At 36.4% G+C, this 20,013-nt stretch overlaps 1 protein-coding gene across 1 annotated transcript in view; it reads right to left on the bottom strand.

The window, feature by feature from the left end:
- APG5 (autophagy protein Apg5 family) overlaps positions 1 to 20,013 on the bottom strand; it is a 136,981-nt gene that overhangs the window by 89,277 nt on the left and 27,691 nt on the right. Inside the window, exon 4 of the mRNA XM_089801081.1 lies at positions 18,231 to 18,320. Coding sequence (XP_089657207.1) covers positions 18,231 to 18,320 — 90 coding nt within the window. The remainder of the gene's footprint in view (positions 1 to 18,230; positions 18,321 to 20,013) is intronic.

The raw sequence follows: 20,013 nt of genomic DNA, 5'->3' as shown, positions 1-20,013 counted from the left end.
ATCTTCCTTGGTATTCATATTCCATGGCGCAAAGCTCAAGGTAGGACCTATCCACTTGGTGTCCTCCTTTTTCATCCCCTAATCACAAAAGTCTCATTTCCGCACCGAAACAAGGCTTTTCTCAAATCTGCACCGAATCTCCCAAAATCAGCACCTTTTCTAAGACCCGGGGGGAATCCCTAAGTTTTTTGGGCCCTAGGACAATGATGTATTATGTCGCTATCCCAGGACAAGGACCTATTGTGTCCCTATCCCAAGACTAGGACACAATGCATCCCTATTTGAGACCTATTTTGGGTCCCCTTCTCAGCACTTGTCTTGGGATTGGTCCAAGGCATCATTTCAATGCCCGATTAATCGGAGGGAGAAAGTTTATTTCTATTATGGCAGTAATTGGTAAATATTTGCTTGTTATTAACAAAGACCGAAAGGTCAATTTATACAAAAGAATAAAGCGATGTTTCCTTAGGAAACTATAAAAAAGAACAGAAATATTCTATTCTAACAGATAAAGCTAAAAAAGCGAAAGCTAACTAAAACTAACTAGATATTTACAATAGATAACCATTAACTAATAATAGACGACTTAGCTATTATTGTAATACCCTCCCTTAATGGTTAATCTATCTAGAACACCTAGTTGTCCTTTAAATTTGACAAACTTATCAAGACCAAAAGGCTTGGTGAGAATGTTTGTAGTCTGATTTGTGGTAAGAAAATACTGCAAATCTATAGTCTCGTCTTCAACCAGCTGTCGTATGTAATGACAGTGAACATCCACATGCTTGGTTTGTTCATGGAAGACTAGATTTCGTGCTAACTTGATAACGCCTTCGTTATCAACAAACAGAGTAGTCGGTCCTGTTGGTGACATTTGCATATCCCCAAGCATTCGACGAAGCCAAACAACTTCACATCCTGCCTTAACAGTCCCTCTGTATTTGGCCTCTGTAGAGAAGAGAGAAACTACCTGTTGCTTCTTACTAATCCATGTGACTGCACCGGATCCCAAACTGAACAAATATCCAGACATTGACCTTTTATCATCAATAGAGCCTGCCCAATCTGAATCTGTGAACACACTAAGTTTAGAATTAGAACTTCGAGAGTACAGAAGTCCATAATCTAAAGTGCCCTTCACATAACAAAGCACACACTTTTCTGCCATCCAATGATCAGCCTTAGGAGTTGTCCTAAAGCATGAAATATAATTGATTGCGAAGCTGATATCAGACCTAGTAGCAGAGAGGTAGATGAGGCTACCTACTAGTTGCCTGTATGTAGTATCATCAATGGAAGGAAAATCAGACTTTGTTGATAACTTGAGACCTTTCTCCATAGGTGTAGATGCAAGTTTGCAATCCTGCATATGGAATTTGTCTAAGAGGGCCTTGGCATATTTGGACTGAGAGATGAATATACCAAAAGACTGTTGCCAAACTTCAACACCTAGGCAATAATGCATGAACCCAAGGTCAGTCATATCAAAAGACTGGCATAAATTATATTTGATTCCCTGAATCAAAGATGCCGAACTACTAGTGATGATCAATTCATCCACATTAATAACCAGAAGGATGATGTCACAGTTAGTAGTCTTGATGTACAGATTTGAGTCTGAAGAACTCCTCTTGAAGCCCTGATCACTGAGGAACTTATCATTTTTTATGTACCATGCCTAAGGGGTTTGTTTCAAGCCATAGAGAGCTTTTACCAATTTGAGAACCTAATGGTCTTTGCCAGTAACCTTGGAACCAGGAGGCTACATCATGTAGACCTTTTCATGGAGATCACCATTCAGAAAAGCACTCTTGACGTCCATCTGATGGACCTTTCAGCCAAACTGTGCTGCCATGGCTAGGACTAATCTGATGGTGCTCATCTTTGCAGTAAGAGCAAAGGTCTCCTCATAATCAATGCCTTGACGCTGAGAAAAGCCCTTCGCCACTAAACGAGCTTTGTACTTATCCAAAATACCATCTGATTTGTATTTGATTGTGTAGATCCATTTGCAGCCAATGGGTTTCTTCCCTAGTGGAAGATCATAAAGGACCCAGGAGTTGTTCTTCAGTAGGCCCTAGTGTTCAGATGTCATGGCCTGTTCCCACTCTATAATTCCTTTAGCCTCAGAATATGTTTGAGGTTCAAGCACACTGTGAATGTTGGCCATGAGAGAAAAGTTAACAGAATCTACAGTTTTGCTCTTTTTCTGAGCAGTTCTCCCATCAATGAGCTCATCATCACGAAGATCAGCAAGTGTCTTAGGCCACCACTTAGGCCGAATAGGAGAATGACCAACATTAGTACCATGAGATGCTTGATCAATAGGATCCTTATCAGAAGAATCTAGATCAAACTCAGGTGAAGCATCTATAAAGCAAGTTGATCCTGCAAGAGAAGTCGGAGGTGTTTGTACAGGTATCACTGGTATAACTGGAGCTGTAGGAGTTACTAGAGCCCTCCCATTAGGTGGACCTAATGGAAGCTGAACTCCCAAATCATGAGCCTGCATAGGTTGGTCTGTTGGATCAAGAACAAGAGAAACAGGCATGAAAGGTCTCGTTGCTCATCAAAGACTACATCACGACTGTAAATGAAACGAGATGTCTCAACATTGATTAGGCGGTAGGCTTTGTGAAGACTACTATATCCAGTAAGCATGAGTTTCTAACTTCTGGCACCCAACTTGGTGCGTGAAGCATCAGGGATCGAAACAAAAGCAAGGGAGCCAAAAACCTTCAAGTGATTGATTCTGGGCTTGTGACCTGACTAGGCCTCTTCTAGAGTTTTGCCTTTGACCACCACTGTGGGTGACCGGTTCAACAGATAAACTACAGTATTAATTGCTTCTGCCCAAAATTGCTTCGGAACATGTCCGTGTTCGAGCATGAATCGAGCCATCTCAGTGATTCTCCTATTCTGATGTTCAACTACACTATTTTGTTGTGGCGTGTGGGGTGTGGTTTACTGGCGTTTGATGCCATGTGTATTCAAGAAGTTGGAGAAAACATTAGAACAAAATACCCCCCTTTGTCTAATCTAAGAGTAATAATAGATTTCTCAAACTCTTTTCCAACTAAAGGTTTAAACTTCTGAAATACAGGAAATGCCTCTGATTTCTTTTTAAGGAAATACACCCACATTTTTCTACTGAAATCATCAACAAACAACAGAAAATACCTGGACCCACGAACAGAAGGAGTGGCCATAGGGCCATAGATATTGGCATGTACAAGTTGAAGTACCTGAGAAGCTTGCCATGAGTCGCCATTAGTAAAAGGTGTGCGATGTTGCTTCCTAGCCTGGCATGCGTCACAAACTCCAAGCTGTTGAGTTTGAATCTCTGGCAACCCAAGAACAAGCTCATCTGGAGCAAGCTGTGAGAGATAATGCACATCTAAGTGCCCATATTGTTGATGCCAAAGTGTGCTAATAGAAGACCGCCAAGCAGCCATAGCTAAGTCCTGAGGATCACTAGAATTAGTAAGTCTGAAAAGACCATAATACTCAAGACCTACTGCAATAGTAGACTTAGTCACTCGATCAATGATTATGCACTGATGTGAACTGAAGGTGACTGCCAAGTGTGGAAAATGTCACAGCAACTAACTAACTGAGAGAAGATTTAGTTCCATCCCTAGAACATAATATACATCAAGGAATATGAGATTCCTCCCAACAGACTGAATCTGAATGTTGCCTTTGCCAACAACCGTGTACTCTTCTCCACCACCAAAAATAATAGAGTCTGAATAAGGCTGGTAGTCAATAAACTAGTCTCTACAGTGAGTGAAATGACGAAAGGCACCTGAATCAATGTACTAGGGAGACGACTTCACATGATTTGTATGTCTTTTAGCCATGAAGGTGTAAAAGGTAGATTTCGCCTGCTCAATGTGCTCTACACTATTCGCTTTGGGCTGCGAACCTAATTGCTTAGATTGTGCAGCTAAGCGTTTCCAATGTTCAACCTTCATGTGTCCAAACTTGTGATAGTAGTTGCATTGAACGTTCTTCTTTTGGGAACCATCTGACGTTGGATTAGAAAACTTTTGCTAAGATGGCTGCTGAAACTAAGCCTTTATCCTTCTGAAAGGATTTCGCAGCAAAGGCTTGCTCTGTGGAAGTGGAACTAGAGCTGCTACCAAACTGTTGTTTCTACCAATCTTGCTGAAGCAACAGGGTGCAGAGATCAGTGAATTTCAAACCAACACCAGAAGATGTGATGTTGAGAGTCTCAATAAAATGCTCATAGGATTTTGATAAACTCCGAAGAGTGATAACCACAATATCCTCTTCCTCCATCTTGCGACCAATGGTAAGTAACTGATCATGGATTTCCTAAATCCGATTCAGATGTGCCTGGAACGAGGTTTGCTTATCCATGACAATAGAAAATAGAGTGTTTTTCATAAAGAAGGCTCTGCTTTTGTTTGAAGTCTCATGAAGACCTTTCAAATGTGTCTAGATCTCGGCAGCTGTCTTGCTAGATGGAATCTAAGAAAGCTGATCATCAACCATGGATAATTTGAGAAGCATCACTGCCTCTCAATTGTTCAGATCCCATGTATCTTGATCAGGACCCAGAGAAGTCAGCCGCTTCATAAGACCCAGAACAAGTTGATCGGTGTTTCGATATTCAAAAATTACGATGATCTGCTACTTCCAAGTGCCATAATTTCAACCATTGAATTTGGAGTTATGCTCGAGCAGAATGTTTGTCAAAGATGTCATGGCACATTTTCCAATGAAAATCTGTGAAAATCTATGAAGACACGTTCTTCGAGGCAAAAAATGGAAGACCAAAAAAAATTAAAGAGGGACCCAGAAGAGTTCGAAAAACCCAGAAGAAATATGTTGTCGTTTTTTGGATCCGTTGGCTTGAAAAATTGAGGCACCCAGAAAAACGAACGAGAACCCAGTTGAGCTCTTTAAAACCCACCAAGAATCTAAAAGCAAAAATAATTTCCAAGTTCAAAATTTAGAGTTTCGAGCAAAACCCTAGCTGATGGCTTTGAAGGTCGGATTTGCAAAAAGAATGGTGGTTTTTTGGAAAAAAATGGCCGATCTGCCTCCCAAAGCATGACTATAGACTGAGATGGTGCTTGAAAAAGTGTTTGACCTCCAAATAATGGCAGATGTGGCAGTAGCAGGCATTTTTTGTAAAATGCAAAGCCGTGAGTTGGAAGAAAATTGTGCGGGTGCAGGCTAAAGTCACGATTTTTGTTCTAGTCACAAGTTGGAAAAAAGACCAGAGTCGTAGCTAAAGGAAATCACGATTTGTATACAAGACAACTCACGATTTGTAGCTGAACACACGATTTTTCAGTCGATTTGCAAAGAACAAAACACGTAATTTTTCTAAAAATGCGATTTGCACAAAGGGTTCAAACCCTAGCTCAAGATTTTAGTCTGATTTGAATTTCTCCAGGCAAAAAACCCTAGTCGGGTTTTAGAGAAATTGACTGATAATTTTGAAAAAAGTTAAACAAATAATTTCAAGAACTTATAATTATTTTCGAAAAAATTTAAGTATTAGCTTCGATACCATATTACGGAAGTAATTGATAAATACTTGCTTGTTATTAATAGAGACCGAAAGGTCAATTTATACAAAAGAATAAAGCGATATTTCCTTAGGAAACTATAAAGAAGAATAGAAATATTCTATTCTAACAAATAAAGCTAAAAAAGCGAAAGCTAACTAAAGCTAACTAGATATTTACAATAGATAACTATTAACTAATAATAGACGACTTATCTATTATTGTAATAATTTCAATCCTTTATAAACACATCAAATTGCCTCATTTTCCATCTCCATACATCCACATCAAGCATGCAAATAACCATCCACGCATGTTCAAGCATTCAAGTCATCTTCAAGTGAATTCAAGGAGATCCCTTGCAACCCATTGGAAAGGAGATCTCTTGCATTCAAGGTGCTTTCACGGAGCTTTAAAGGAGTTCATTTGGGAGCTTCATCATCTATCTTCCATGCTCATGCCATTACCTTTCAAGATCTAGCTTCCTCCATTGGTGATAGTGGAGCTTGTCATCAAGAGAGGATTTCAGCATCCATCCTTCTTCAACATTCACAGCTTCTTGACCTAATCAACTTGGTAAAAAGTGAGATCATTGCATTTGATTGAGAAATCCTACTCTTGTAAGGTGAATTTGTTCATTTAATTTACATTTCCAACATTGCAATTAATATTTCAATTTCAATTTCAAGGTTAATTCCTAAACTGGGGTTTGGCCAGGCAAATCCCCCATAAACAAAACAAAACCATTTTTCTTATAGGTTATAGATCTCGGAAAGTAGAACAAAGAAAAAATCCGAATGCCCATTTTGCCAAACTTGAAACATCTGAAATCAGTTTTGCGATCAAGCACAGAAGGATAGAGATGCATTCATTCCTATCCGTGTAGATTGACCTCATCCTAGGTTGACACCATCCTTGCAAGTCGACTCTGTCCAGGAGATGAATGATTTCTAGGTTTTGTAGATCTTGCAGTCCAAGTTTAGATCCAAGTTTGTTCGTTGTCTAGAGCAGTACAAAAGGCGAAAATTCAGATCCAATGCTCCATTCACTTTTCAAGGTTATTCATTTTATTCGCTTAGTTCATTTCAGCAAATTTACTTTCTATATATATATATAGTCTTAATTGCAAATCATAGCTTCTTGCTACATTAAGGATTTAAGAATATTGTATTCTTTCTCTAGTTCTATAACCATTAGATCCTTGTTTGCATTAGTGCTCCATCTTTTGGATTGCATTAATCTACTTGGATCTAATAACCTTGGAGTGGAAATTAAAAGGATCAATCTCCTTAACTTACTTTTGAGGTATAAGGCCCATCCCCTACAAAAAATGAGTGGAGTAATTGAGAACTTTCCCGAGTGCTTCACATTTCACCTTATACAACATTATATTTATAAATATAATCATCACATTTCACATCGCATTTGGTCCTTGATCAAAGACACATTGTCTATCTATTCCATTAGCCGTGTAAAAGTTCTTTTTACAATAGATGACCTGTGATAGACATTTTTGAGACATTATATTATGTCATTCTTTGCTAATACAGCTTCCAGCCTTTGAAAATTGAGTAGATGACTCTAAGATTGTATTGATGTATGATGGACTTAGTAGATTATAGGAGTTGATTTAATGAAGACCTAACAACATCTTAGGATCATCTCCTTAAGATAAGATAAGATAATAATATTAATGTCCACGAAAAACCAAACAGAGGTTTATGGGACTGAGCATACAAACAGAAGAGCTGGCCAAAGCAGAAGCACCAAACAGTGACAGAGAAGAAACAATAAAAGAAAGAACACAAGATAAGGACTAAGGGTCCTTCCTTGTCACAAAGAAGTCAGCAATAGAAGGATAAACCCTTGGACGATCTATAATTGTAGACTTCCGTGTAGAACCACTGTAGGACTGTCACTCCCTAGAGAGACTAGTGTATTGTCTAACCAATCTAGAATGAGAAGTACTAGAAGGCCTTTTCAAACCCCACGGAGGAGACAAGGGAGAGAAAACGGCAGTAATGAGCTGGCCTAAAGTATGCCCTTGAGGTATAAAAGACTGTAAGGTAATCTCTCGAAGATGGGTGGCCTCTTGAAGATAAAGTGCAAGACACCGCTGATCAATGTAACTAAAGAACATCGAGAGAGAAGAACAATCTCTGAAAAGGCAGTAAAATATCCCTCTGATCTCATAGTAGAGAGGATATCGAAAAATGAAGTGGATCTCAGCCTCGACCTTTGCCAAAGTACACAATTGACATAACCGATCAGCATGATCCATATGGTGATCAATCTGAGCCCAGAGGTGGTGAGAACCAACCCTAAGTGAGCCTAAAGAAAACCATAAGGCATGATTCCAACGCCGATAAAGATAAGCAAAGTGATCAATAATACCATCCTGAATCACAAGAAAATCCTAGGTCAAAGACCTCCCGAGAGATTACTCCAAGTAGTGGTAATGTATTGTCTATAAATATCATGTCTGATGTGCTCGTTCAACTCCTGACGTGAGGGGAGGAGATGAGCGGGAGCATCAAGTGAAAACTAATATGGAGGAAGTCAATCAATCTCAATACCGATCAAACCCAACAAAGAGGTGGCTTGGGTGTACCAACAACGAGGTCTATTAGAGGTGTTAGATCTCAAAATCTCAATAGAAGATCAGTATGCTAAATAAAAGTATCTGTGCTAGTCAACCCCCGACTCCATAAAGCCATAAAACCACAAAGCCAATTAAGAAACCAAATCAAGTAAAAAATGGCTGCAAGTTTGAGAGGATGAGCTCCAAACTCAGCTAAGACAATGCTATGAGGGGTGTGTCTATGACATCTTATGATACGTCGTAACATCAGCGTCTGAACCCTCTCAATAGAAGCCCAATCAGAAGTAATAACAGAAGGCCCCAAGCTACCGAGCCATAGAGGACTGTCGGACAAACCAAGGAGTCAAAAAGGGACAACTTGGACAAAATATCCTAGAAGTGATGTCTAAAGCACTATCTTTCCATCAAAGTCAAGGAAACCATGCCCTTACTAACTCTGGACTGAATAGCTGGTCTCAAGCTAAAGCGCGGCCCTGAAAACTTCACACCGAGATACATATAAGAGGAAGTAATCTCAACCTCCTGGCCCTAAAAGAAGAAATGAAGAAGAGAGGTTTTTAAACAATTAAGGACCATAACCCAAGTCTTAGACAAATTGACCACAAGCTGCCACTGATCACAAAAAGAAGCCAGACCATCAAGGAGTCTCTACAAGCTATCGGGAGAAGATGCCAAGAGAACCACATCATAGCTATTAATTGTCTTGTATGTGTAGATAGTATGATTCATAGAGCTTGTAGGATCTACTTGGCTTGTGTTATGCATTACTTTTCCCCTAGTGAACTTATTGATTTTACTACAGAAACTTCCTTTCGGTGGTTGTTCCTTACTTTTTAGGAGGCTTACACAATGACTTATGACTCTTGTAACTTTGGGATGAAGCAGGGATCTTCGTTATCCATCATTTGTAAGTTATACTTCTTGCTTGAAATAAATAGGGCATTTGTATCATGTCATGTTCTTTGCATTTATGAATTAACTCATGGGCACTTAGTTATTTTATGATCTTAGATAGCAATGGGAAATGAAATCCACTGAGCAATGATAATCCTATAGCAGATTTAAGTTAAGTAGCTAAAGTGCCTTCATGGATAGAAGGGAAAATGAAAAATTTTGTCTAAACAAAGAAAATCGAGAATATAAGATCAAGTGGAGGCATATAAATATTATGGCATAGGGAACATTTTTAGAGGGATAATTAAAAGATAGTCACGCAACATATTTAAGGCAAACATTACTCATTATGGATTTATATCAACTAGTTAAGTGAGTATTGTAGATGGTAACTACTATTTGCCATGGATTTATTTAGTTTCTACATAGGCTTATCATATTGTCCCCACCAAACCCCTATGTCCATACCCTGAGGCATTTCAGGAACAAAGGGATTTGCCCTAGCCATCCCGTTTAGCATGAGAAAAATTGGAAATGTCCCGCAACACATCTCCAAAATCAGAGACATTTGGTAACATGTAAGGGACGCCTGGCCATCCCCAAGGCAATCGGGGATGTTTCAGACATCCACTGACCATCCATGGGACAGCTATTTTTTATAATGTTTTAAAAATGTTCAAAACAATTAAGAAAAGACAGTTGAATCTCTCATCACAGTATTATAACAGCAATATAAGACGATAGCATTTATAACAGCAGCAATAAATATATCATGAAAGCTATTAAATTAATCATGACAGCAATGACTGCAACATGACTATAGCAATAAATATTTCATGATTCAAATTCATAGTTGACCATATATAACAATCACCAATAACAGCAATGATTTGGATTTCTGATTTCATTGTTACAAATATTTACAAAATCAAAATTCATGATATGGTATTAAAGGTGTATTTTTCACAATCTGGATTAACATGGTACTGTGCAATACCCACCCCTTTGCTATCACTGTAGATTCCGTTCTTAAACTGTATCAGGCCTTTTTGTGAAAATGTTAGTTTCTTAATTGTATTTGGAATGTAGTGCTTTTATATATAGCGTAATTGATTTTATCATGTTAGCGGATAGTGACTCTCTTGCCATTGGGGTCCCCACATACTTGCATTGGTGTTGGATGTTCCATAGCTGCAGTTGTACAATTCTCATTCTTATCTCTTGGAGACATTCTCTACATTCAGTTGGTGTATCTATGTATTCATGTATTATGTATTTGTATCTTGAAATCCTTAAGGGATGATGTATTGTAATGTACTGTATTTGTTTTATCATTGCATACCTTGCAACATGTGTAGTCGATGTTATGTGTTTGGAATTTGGATGTACCTTGTGGTATCATATGTACTTAATGTATTTATTATGAGATCATGTGTCTGATATTTCATTTTTAGATGTGGACATTATATTTAAGATTAAACCTAATTAGTAGAAACTTTCATGAATGTGATTCAACATTAAGGAACCCTTGAGAAATGTAAACTGTAATTATATTGCTTTATGAGTACGTGATGTGATTCCAATATATATTATTTTCCAGCGAACATGACAAGCCACTGATATTATATTGTAATTAAAAACTGGTTCAAAAGCTCATGGAGGAAAGAAACAGAAAAGAGAACCTCCAATCCTTGAGATTTACCAAAAAAAAAAAAAAGTTTAGTTGTTCAAAATGAAGCAACCTAAACTAATGAAGGAGCTTTATAAATGGCCTTATAAAAATGGGCTTACAATTTAATCCAAGAGCTCCAAGCAAGTAATACCACTAAAACAAAAGGCCCCATGCATTAATATGTGCTACCTCAAATACAAACACAATTACATATCAGATCACCTTGTACAATTTCAGTCCTGTTGTCAATTTGGCAACATTGAAATAGCTGCTCTGCAAAGCTCCCTATGTCTTCCTATTGCATTAGGTAGAGATGCTGGTTGCAACTTTTTGTTACAATTCCATCTATTAACTGTTTTATTTGATGGTGACAAACCTTGAAAACACTTGTCATGGTCAATTTGAGATACAAGCTGAGTGGAATCAGTAGCTGAAGCCAGCTGAAAATTCTTAATAGAAGCAATTGTAACATACCCTCGCAAACGCAAACACCAGCACTGATGTCGTTCATGCCACCATGGCAATTTATTTTTCAATCCAATTAATTTATTTCACTGTTTTATGCTAGATTGCCTTCTACTAAGACCATTCATCCTTGAAGAATTAAGGCTTTGTGGATTGTTTGAAGAAAAATTATTGCTTGTTGCTTGAACATTATGTAAAGTAATTGACGGGTAAGTCTTGACAACATAGATGCCTCACTCTCTTATAAAAAACAGAACTTGCACTAACATTTGAGTCCTTGTTCTCAGATTTCTTCAGTCAAAAGGTTATTTGACTAAAAGTGTTATCAATATATTACTTCCACATTGATGTTCGTTGTGCAAACTTTCAAAGAAAAACATTGTAACATAATAGGTTAATTTGTCTAGGGTTTCCTAGCTGGGTGTTACATCTGGTATAAGAGCCCGAGTTTCTAAATTAGGAACTCTAGGATATTGTACCCTATTACATGTCATGTGGTCAAAACTTTAATCAAACATAAAATGAAGTTTAAACAACAAAAATTGGAAAGCAAAACTTGGGCACGTAACTATTATGATAATAGATAGTTTCTATTTCTATTTAATGGTTATCTATTGTAAATATTAGAATCTTTCTAATACTTAGATATCTTTTAATTAGTTGTTAGTTATCTATTACCTAGAATAGAATGTTTCTATTCTTCACAATCGTATCCTAAGGAAACATCGTTTATTCATTTGTATATATTGATCATTTGATCTCTGTTAATATCAAGCAAGTATTCTACCAATTACTTCCCGTAATATGGTATAAGAGCTACCTAAAAAAAATACCAAATATTTATAATTTCCCTTTGGAAATTTATGCTTAAATTTTTTGAAATTAATTTTTGGGAAGGAAAAATCATTTTTTTCTCTTGAAAAAAAACCATATAGGGTTTCATAGTGAGTCTACAACCTATTCTTGTCGCTAGGTGATCTCCTGCAACATTCCTGCGCGTCTCTGTCTGTGGTTCTTATGACTGTGTTTTCTTGCAGTCTAGTAGTGGGTTTTCTAGCTAACATTACTTTGCAACCTGTGCATCCCTTTCTCTGCAAAAACCACTGGTCTTGGGTCGCTTTTTTCTGCATTAGACCCGCCTATTTGAACATCATTTTTTCTTGTCTTGGATGCTTTTTTGTAGACGTGACTTTGACTCTTTTGACCCTGTTCTCTTCTATTTTCTTGCACAAAGGTGGTCATTTTTCACCTTTTTGGCATTATCTAGGGTTTCTATAACCCTTTGTCCTAAATTTGGGCTCAGAAATTTACCATGTTTCCTACAAAATCTATCATTTTTAAAGCTTTTTTGGAGCCTTCTACATTTTTTATGAAAACCTGAATTTCTATACTAGATCCAAAAAAATTGAACTCTTGGACAGTTTTTTGAGAGCTCAATTCGTTTGTCATTCATTTTTTTGGCTGCCTCAATTTTTGTGCCTTGATTTTTGAGCCAGCAACTCCAAAATCTAATAGCATATTCCTTCTGATTTTTTTGAGCTTTCTTTTGGGTACCTTTTCATCTTTTTTGGGTCTTCTGATCTTTTGCCTCAAAGTAAGTGCCTTTTCACAGATTTCATGCTTTTTCACTAAAAAATTGCTATGGTATCTTTGACTAATATTTTGCTCAAGGGAAATCAGAAGTTCAATGGTCGCAATTATGGCACATGGAAGCAACGGATGCTAACAATCTTTGACTATCAGAATATTAATCAAATTGTTTTGGGTCTTACATAGTGCCCGACTGCAGCTGGCACTAATCAAGATACATTTGATCAAAATAATTGGGAGGTGGTGATGCTTCTCAAATTATCCGTAATTGATAATCAGCTCCCTCAGATTACTCCAGCAAGATAGTTGCCGAGTTATGGGAGCATCTCAAAAAACTTCATAAGACTTCAAGCAAAAGTAGGGCTTTCTTTCTCAAGAACACTATGTTTTATATTGTCATGGATAAGCAGAAAATGCTCCAGGAATACTTGAATAAGATTCAAGAAATCCATTATCGATTGCTTGTCATTAGACGCAAGATGGAGGAAAATGACAATGTAGTAATAATCCTCAAAGGTTTACCCAAGCCCTACGAGCATTTTTTATCTCAACATCACTTCTAATGGTGTTAATATGAATTTCACAGACCTTTGCACACTTCTTCTTCAACAAGATCAAAGGAAACAATAGTTCGGTAGCAATTCCAGCTCCACTTCCACAAAAAAAGCCTTTGTTGCTAAATCCTTTCAAAAGGAAAAGGGCAGGTTGCATTCACAGCAATCTTCTCAACAAAAGTCCTCTACTCCAACATCAGAAGGCTCCAAGAAAAAGAACATTCAATCAACTACTACCACAAGCATGGTCACATGAAGATTAAATGTCGAAAACGCTTAGCTACCCAATCTAAGCAATCTAGTTCGCAGCCAAAGAGAACAGTGCAATGCACACTGAGTAGATAGAATCTGCCTTTTACACCTTCATGGCTAAAAGACCTACAAATCATGTCAAGTCGTTTGTCTAGTATATTGATTCAAGTGCCTCTTATTATTTCACCCACTGCAAAGACTAGTTCACTAACAACCAGCCTATTTCAAATTTAGTTATTTTTTGTGGAGGGGAAGGGTACACTGTTGTTGACAAAGGCAACATTTAGATTCAATCTACTAAGAGGAATCTCATTTTCCTTGATGTGTACTACGTTCCACGAATGGAACTAAATCAATTCTTTGTAATCACCCAAAAATGATCATTTAGATTATGAGCCCCCTTTCTAGCATTTTTGCATAATTTATCTAATGCTTATCCTTGATCAAATCTCCAAAAATCTATTTATTTGATTTTATCCTATAGTTTGACCACTTTATCCTAAAATCATATTTAATTAAAAGAACATGTCCCCCTTTTAATTAAATAAAATTCCCCACTCATCTCTCATCCTAAGTTGCACACACAAAAGCATTTCCCTTATTTAAAAATAAAAGAAAAGACATTTTTGTCCCACATGGGGGACAAAAGTCAACTATTCATCACAATTGGTAGAAATGCTTGTGCACATGGATCACTCTCATTTTCAAACTCCACCCTTGATCACATGCATCTTACCTCATGATCTCTATTGTCCATTTCTCTTTAAACGGGAGAGCTCTCTCTCCACTTCAAAAAAACTCCACTCTTTTACTAATATTATGTTGCAAGATTGAAGATCGCATACTTGTAGAGCTCCTCTTCTTCCATCTTTTATTCTTCATTCTTCATGCTTCTCATCCATTCTAGTCTCTCTGTGCTTATAGCTTAAACTATCTAGTCTAAATATGTTGCATCCCAAATTTTGCCCTAAAATTTTAAGCTAATTACAGCCATTGAATCAAATTATTTCTTCATGTTCATATGAAATTGAGTTTGTCAATTATAGCCGTTGTTATAACATGTGAAAATGAGTTAGTTAATTATAGCCATTGTTCATTCCTTCATGATCATGTGACATTTAGTTAGTTAATTATAGCCATTGTATCGATTTAATTATCATACGAAAGTGAGTTAGTTAATTATAGTCATTGTATCAATCTATTCATGATCATGTGAAATTGAGTTAGTTAATTATAGTCGTTGTATCGATTTAATTATCATACAAAAGTGAGTTAGTTAATTATAGCCATTGTATCAATCTACTCATGATCATGTGAAATTGAGTTAGTTAATTATAGTCGTTGTACATATATGATGAGCATGTAAAGTTAGTTACTCTGACATTGATGAAATCCCTAACGGTCACTTAATGATTTTTAATTAGCAATTTATAAATCTTGAATTGATGTCTTGGCGAGAATGTTGTTTTGAATGATTACAAGATGAATACTAAAGAGAGAGGGGAAGCATTGCGAAACGGGGTCATCGAAAGGGGATGGTCGAATAGTTCAGTCATTAGAATTGGCAGGTTTGACCTAAAACTATCTTGGCAAGGTTACTAGGACTTGGCAACATATTTCATGGTGGAACCGCATGAGCTATAAAGTGGAACATTATAATAAAACAATGTAAAATAAACATAAATATTTACCTTTAAGAATTATCAAATATTAATATTATTTAATTATTATTTTACATTCTCAAATATAATCATATGTAAATAATAATAAGATGACACCATTAGTTAGTAATAATCCAATCATGCCAACCCTATCATTACGTACACATAAGAATAGACGAGAAAATATAATAATAATAAAATAATATTAATTTTTAAAACTCCTCATTTTCTTTCTTTCTTTCCCTCTTTTCGCTCTTTTCTTTTTTCTTTTCAAATCGATTTGAGAGATGTTCGCATGGTTTCTTGTAACGGATAGAAGTCATAGAGTCAAACTTTGCTTATTTCTCAGACCCTCGAAATCGTTTGAGGCATGCGATCATTCTCTTTCAGCTTTTCAAAACCATAGCCGCTGGTAATCCCAAAACGAGAGCTTAGTAATTCGTGATTGTAATTGCCTGAAACATTCTTGTCACTTGCCGTGGATCACAGTTTGAAGCAAGGATTTGAATCAAGATGCAGTCCATCTAATATCACTTAAGGAGTCACATAAGGCACCTGTAGTTTCTTGCTCTCTTCTTATTGCCAAGATATAATGCACTGTGATCAAGTTTTGATTTATGTTCCGCTGATCCTGAGTTCCTTTTTCATAATATAACATTGTTAAAAGCATAAAGCCTACCATTTCCATTGTCATTTCCCTTGGTGATATTGTAACAATGTAAAATGCATATAGTCTTTCGTATTTCCTTGTTAAGTCTAACTTCTGTAAGGACTGTGGTTTACCTTGTAAAGTCAGTCGATTGCTTTCTATGATAATATCACACTGATTAAACATAAGTCTGATGTTTTCTTTTATCTATATTTATATCCGAATATGAAGAATTTCTCTGAAACATTTATGGTAAAAGGGTAAGAAAGTTATCATCCCAGATAGAATCAATTGCATCCTGATATAAATATAAATGACTGAGAGTGAGATTTTGAAACCAGGACACCAAGGAATTCACCAGGCGAAGATGCTAGTATGTGGCAAAGAAGGTGTAAAGTAACATTGTGATTTTAATCTGATGGCCTGAAAATGGTGATGAGGCGTAGAGAAATCTACAAAACAAGAATGACATCAAAATAAATAAATAACATGATTAATAAATAATGCAATAGCTCATGCATGTTCCACTCATGAAGCAAGTTGTCAAGCCAAATGGTGGAGGTTGGGTTGTCAACCCACATTTTGAAATCTTTGGCCAGGATGCAATTAGACAGATTTGCCGAACAAGTGACTTTTGTTGATTGTCCAAATGCTTCAGTTATTTTGTTGAATAATTGTTGGGACTTCAACCCACCTGGATACTCTGATAGCTAGATTTATGAACATCCCAAGCCCGACCTCGGGGTAGGGAGGGTCGTTCTATTAAATTAGAATAAATGGGGATAAGTAATGGTCCGCGGTTGGGAGGTTAAGCCTGTGTCAATGCTTCTTATGTCACCAATGCTAAGGCTTGGACAACAAGTAAAAGAAGTTTCACAAATTATACTATATGTTCTTTTACCTTTTGAATATTTAGTTATTTCGTTTCAAGATGAAAGCTCTTTATTTGCAAATAGTTTTACTTTAATTACATATCTGTTACTTAATTTTAGTTGAATAATTAGAAGTAGATAATTGTTTTCATTGAGTAATATCTCAATTTGATATTTCATTTCAAGAACATCTGATATTTACTTTCAGCTGATTATGAAGTTAAATATTAATATTTCATTTTGTAAACTCGTAGAACATGTTATGTATATTGAAAGAAGTTTCAAATTTCAGTTTATAACGTTGATGGAATTCATAGTCATAAGAAATGAAATAGGAAATCAGTTTAATTCTAGATTGAAACTTGATTAGGAAAATTGGTATGTTACAAAATAGAGGTTGTAATACTTATTTTTTAGTTTAGCTTGCATTCTACTTTCTCTCATTTAGCTTTTATTTGCATTACATTCATTCTAGATTCTTGGATGCTAGCATTCTTACTCTCATCTTTGAATCTCTCATTCTATAGTGCACCTTGCAAGGGTTGTATAGTTTGGTTCATTTGAGAGCCACCATCTCATAGCCTTTGTAAGTCATAGATAGAGAGTTATAAGCCGCCTCTTGAGATGACCTCTTTCATGGGTATTCTCAAGAATAATGGTTTATAGAAGTGTGAGACTTTTTGTACACACACTAGTCAGTCAGTTGTTGTGACACTCTCCACAGTTGGATGTCACTTTCAGTTCACATCAGTGCACTATCACTGATAGGGAGACTGGGTCTATTGTTGCAATTGGCCTTGAGGATCGTGGTCTTTTCAAACTTGTTAATTTTGGTGGTTCTTGGGACTTAGCTAGGCTACTCGGCTGTCCTCAATCAGTTCACTTTGGCATCAGCAACATGGGCACTTAAATGTGCATTATCTCTCTCAACTTGCTCTAGAAGAGCTTGTCCTCGGATTGCCATAGATTCAAACATAGCAGCTTGGAGTATGTAATACATGCCCGACTAGAAAGCAACATCACACACCTTTCAGAAGTGGTGATTCATGGCAGGCTTCTCACGTACTTCAACTTGTTCATGTTGATATTTGCGGCCCTATGGCCACTCCTACTGTTGTTGGGTCCAAGTATTTCCTGTTGATTGGTGATGATTTCAGTAGAAAAATGTGGGTCTATTTTCTTAAAAAGAAATCAGAAGCATTAACAATATCTCAGAAGTTTAAACCTCTAGTTGAAAAAGAGTCTGGGAAATCTATTATTGCTCTTAGGTCATATAATGGTAATCTAAAAGTCAAAATTTTGCTGTTCATTCACAGAAAATGACACATTACATTACAATTAGCCTTTAATTTTTCAATTGAGCTTCAATTTATGAATGTTAGATTAGAATTCTGAACTATAAATAGAATTTTTCATGAGAGAAAATAACAAAAAATACTGATATCAAGTCCAGGAGAATATAATGGCATGAACCTCTTTTAGAGAATTAAAGAAGTTCCACTTCAGATTGTCTTCTCCCTCACAAGGGCTTAATATATCAGATGGATACCCTCTAAAATGAACCTGCAAAACATACTCAAAAACAAAATCCTTACATCAGAAACCGTGTACATGCAAAATATAGAAGCTGACGTCAGGCAACAAATACTACTAACATTTCCAGAGAAATGGAATTCATGTTTGCTATATGAGAAACAATTTCATCCATGCTAGTGACAAAGCAAGACTACAACAAACGTTGGTGATATGGCCCTCTACATTAATTGCTTTCTGTAGTAAGCAGTCTAAAATGTACAAAATCAAGATTATCATGCAATGAAAAAGAAATTATATATACTATCCATAAATTACCAAAATTAGGTCACTGGTACTTGGTGAGCATATTCAGTTATAATAGAGAAATGCTAAGATAAATATTCCCTCTATTTATAGAATATTGAAAATGTACAATCAAAAGATACTCTATAGAAGTGAAAATGAGGAAAATCTGCATATAACCACAGCCTGGCCTTGGGGCCAACCAGTTTAAACCATCTGGCTAAGATTTCCAGTCAACATGACCAATTCCAAAAAACCCAGTCCTCTTCTTCATGAATTCTCTTTTTCTAATTTTCCATTCACTGTTTAAACTTCTCACTACAGAAACAAACTTCTTCAACATCTTTCTGAACAAAGGTGAACAGGTGAACAGGTGATCAACAGATTAGAGCAGATTTTTGAAAATGCTGATTTCCAACTTTACCATGCTCTTTTTAGGATTTTTCACCGATTTCCTTAATAGATCATGGCCAATAAGTAGCTATTATTTGATAAAGAGAATTTGGCCATCTAGGATGCGGCACTTGATTATCACAACTACAGTCATAGGGAGAAGAGGGATATGGGGCATCACCTTAACATTTAATGGTCTAGGAACATTAGGAGACTTGAAAGGGATACTTGATTGAGAATTTGATATTGCTCAAGAATTTCAAAGTAATTGGCCACACTGAACAATCTCCTTATTTGAATAGAATTTGAAAATAATTTGGCATGAAATAACCTAAGTTGCCGATTCAGGTTCAGGAACGAATTTGGGTTCAAGGTTCGGATTCGCCGGTTCGGGCAAAAAAAAAAATTCCCATTTGGGTTCATGGGTGGATTCGTGAGTATACACACACACACACACACACACACAAGAGAAACATGCATAGTTGCAAAACAAATTCATTTCACAATATGAATAATTGTTGCTTGATCATTGATCAATGCCAATCATCAACGATAAACATTAAATACTCGCTCATTAATTGATCTTCATGATTGTAAAGAAAATTATACATTGAATTACTAAATTGCAAAATGAAATTGCAAAACATAGACTAGTTCATCAAATAATACAGTTGGAAATATCATGATAGATGACAAGTGTTTAGTAGTTGATCAATAATCATTGCATCAAATGCCCTTCAAGGGTCAAATGGATCATCATTAAATGAGGGATCAATGGCTTCATCCCCAACTACAACTATATCTAGATCCTCATCATTGGAACCCAAACTGGTTCCACTAGTCCTATATGTTGCTATATCATCCTCCTCCTCAACATAAGAGATTAGATGAGTGAAATGTTTTTTATTAAGTTCATTTTCGAGTTACATAAGAAAATAAATAAATAAACACACTCTTTAAAGTTGTTTTAGCCCCAAGTCATCTTGGGTTCGTTGTAGTTCATCTAGATTCGCTCCAACAAGGACTTGAGCAAACCCACAATCCA

Source organism: Cupressus sempervirens, chromosome 9 (genome assembly GCF_028749045.1).
Source record: "Cupressus sempervirens isolate cs-2001-9-10 chromosome 9, ASM2874904v1, whole genome shotgun sequence".
Lineage (NCBI taxonomy): Eukaryota > Viridiplantae > Streptophyta > Pinopsida > Cupressales > Cupressaceae > Cupressus > Cupressus sempervirens.
Note: the sequence above shows the minus strand (reverse complement) of the source record. Positions and strands in the feature narration are given on the sequence as shown.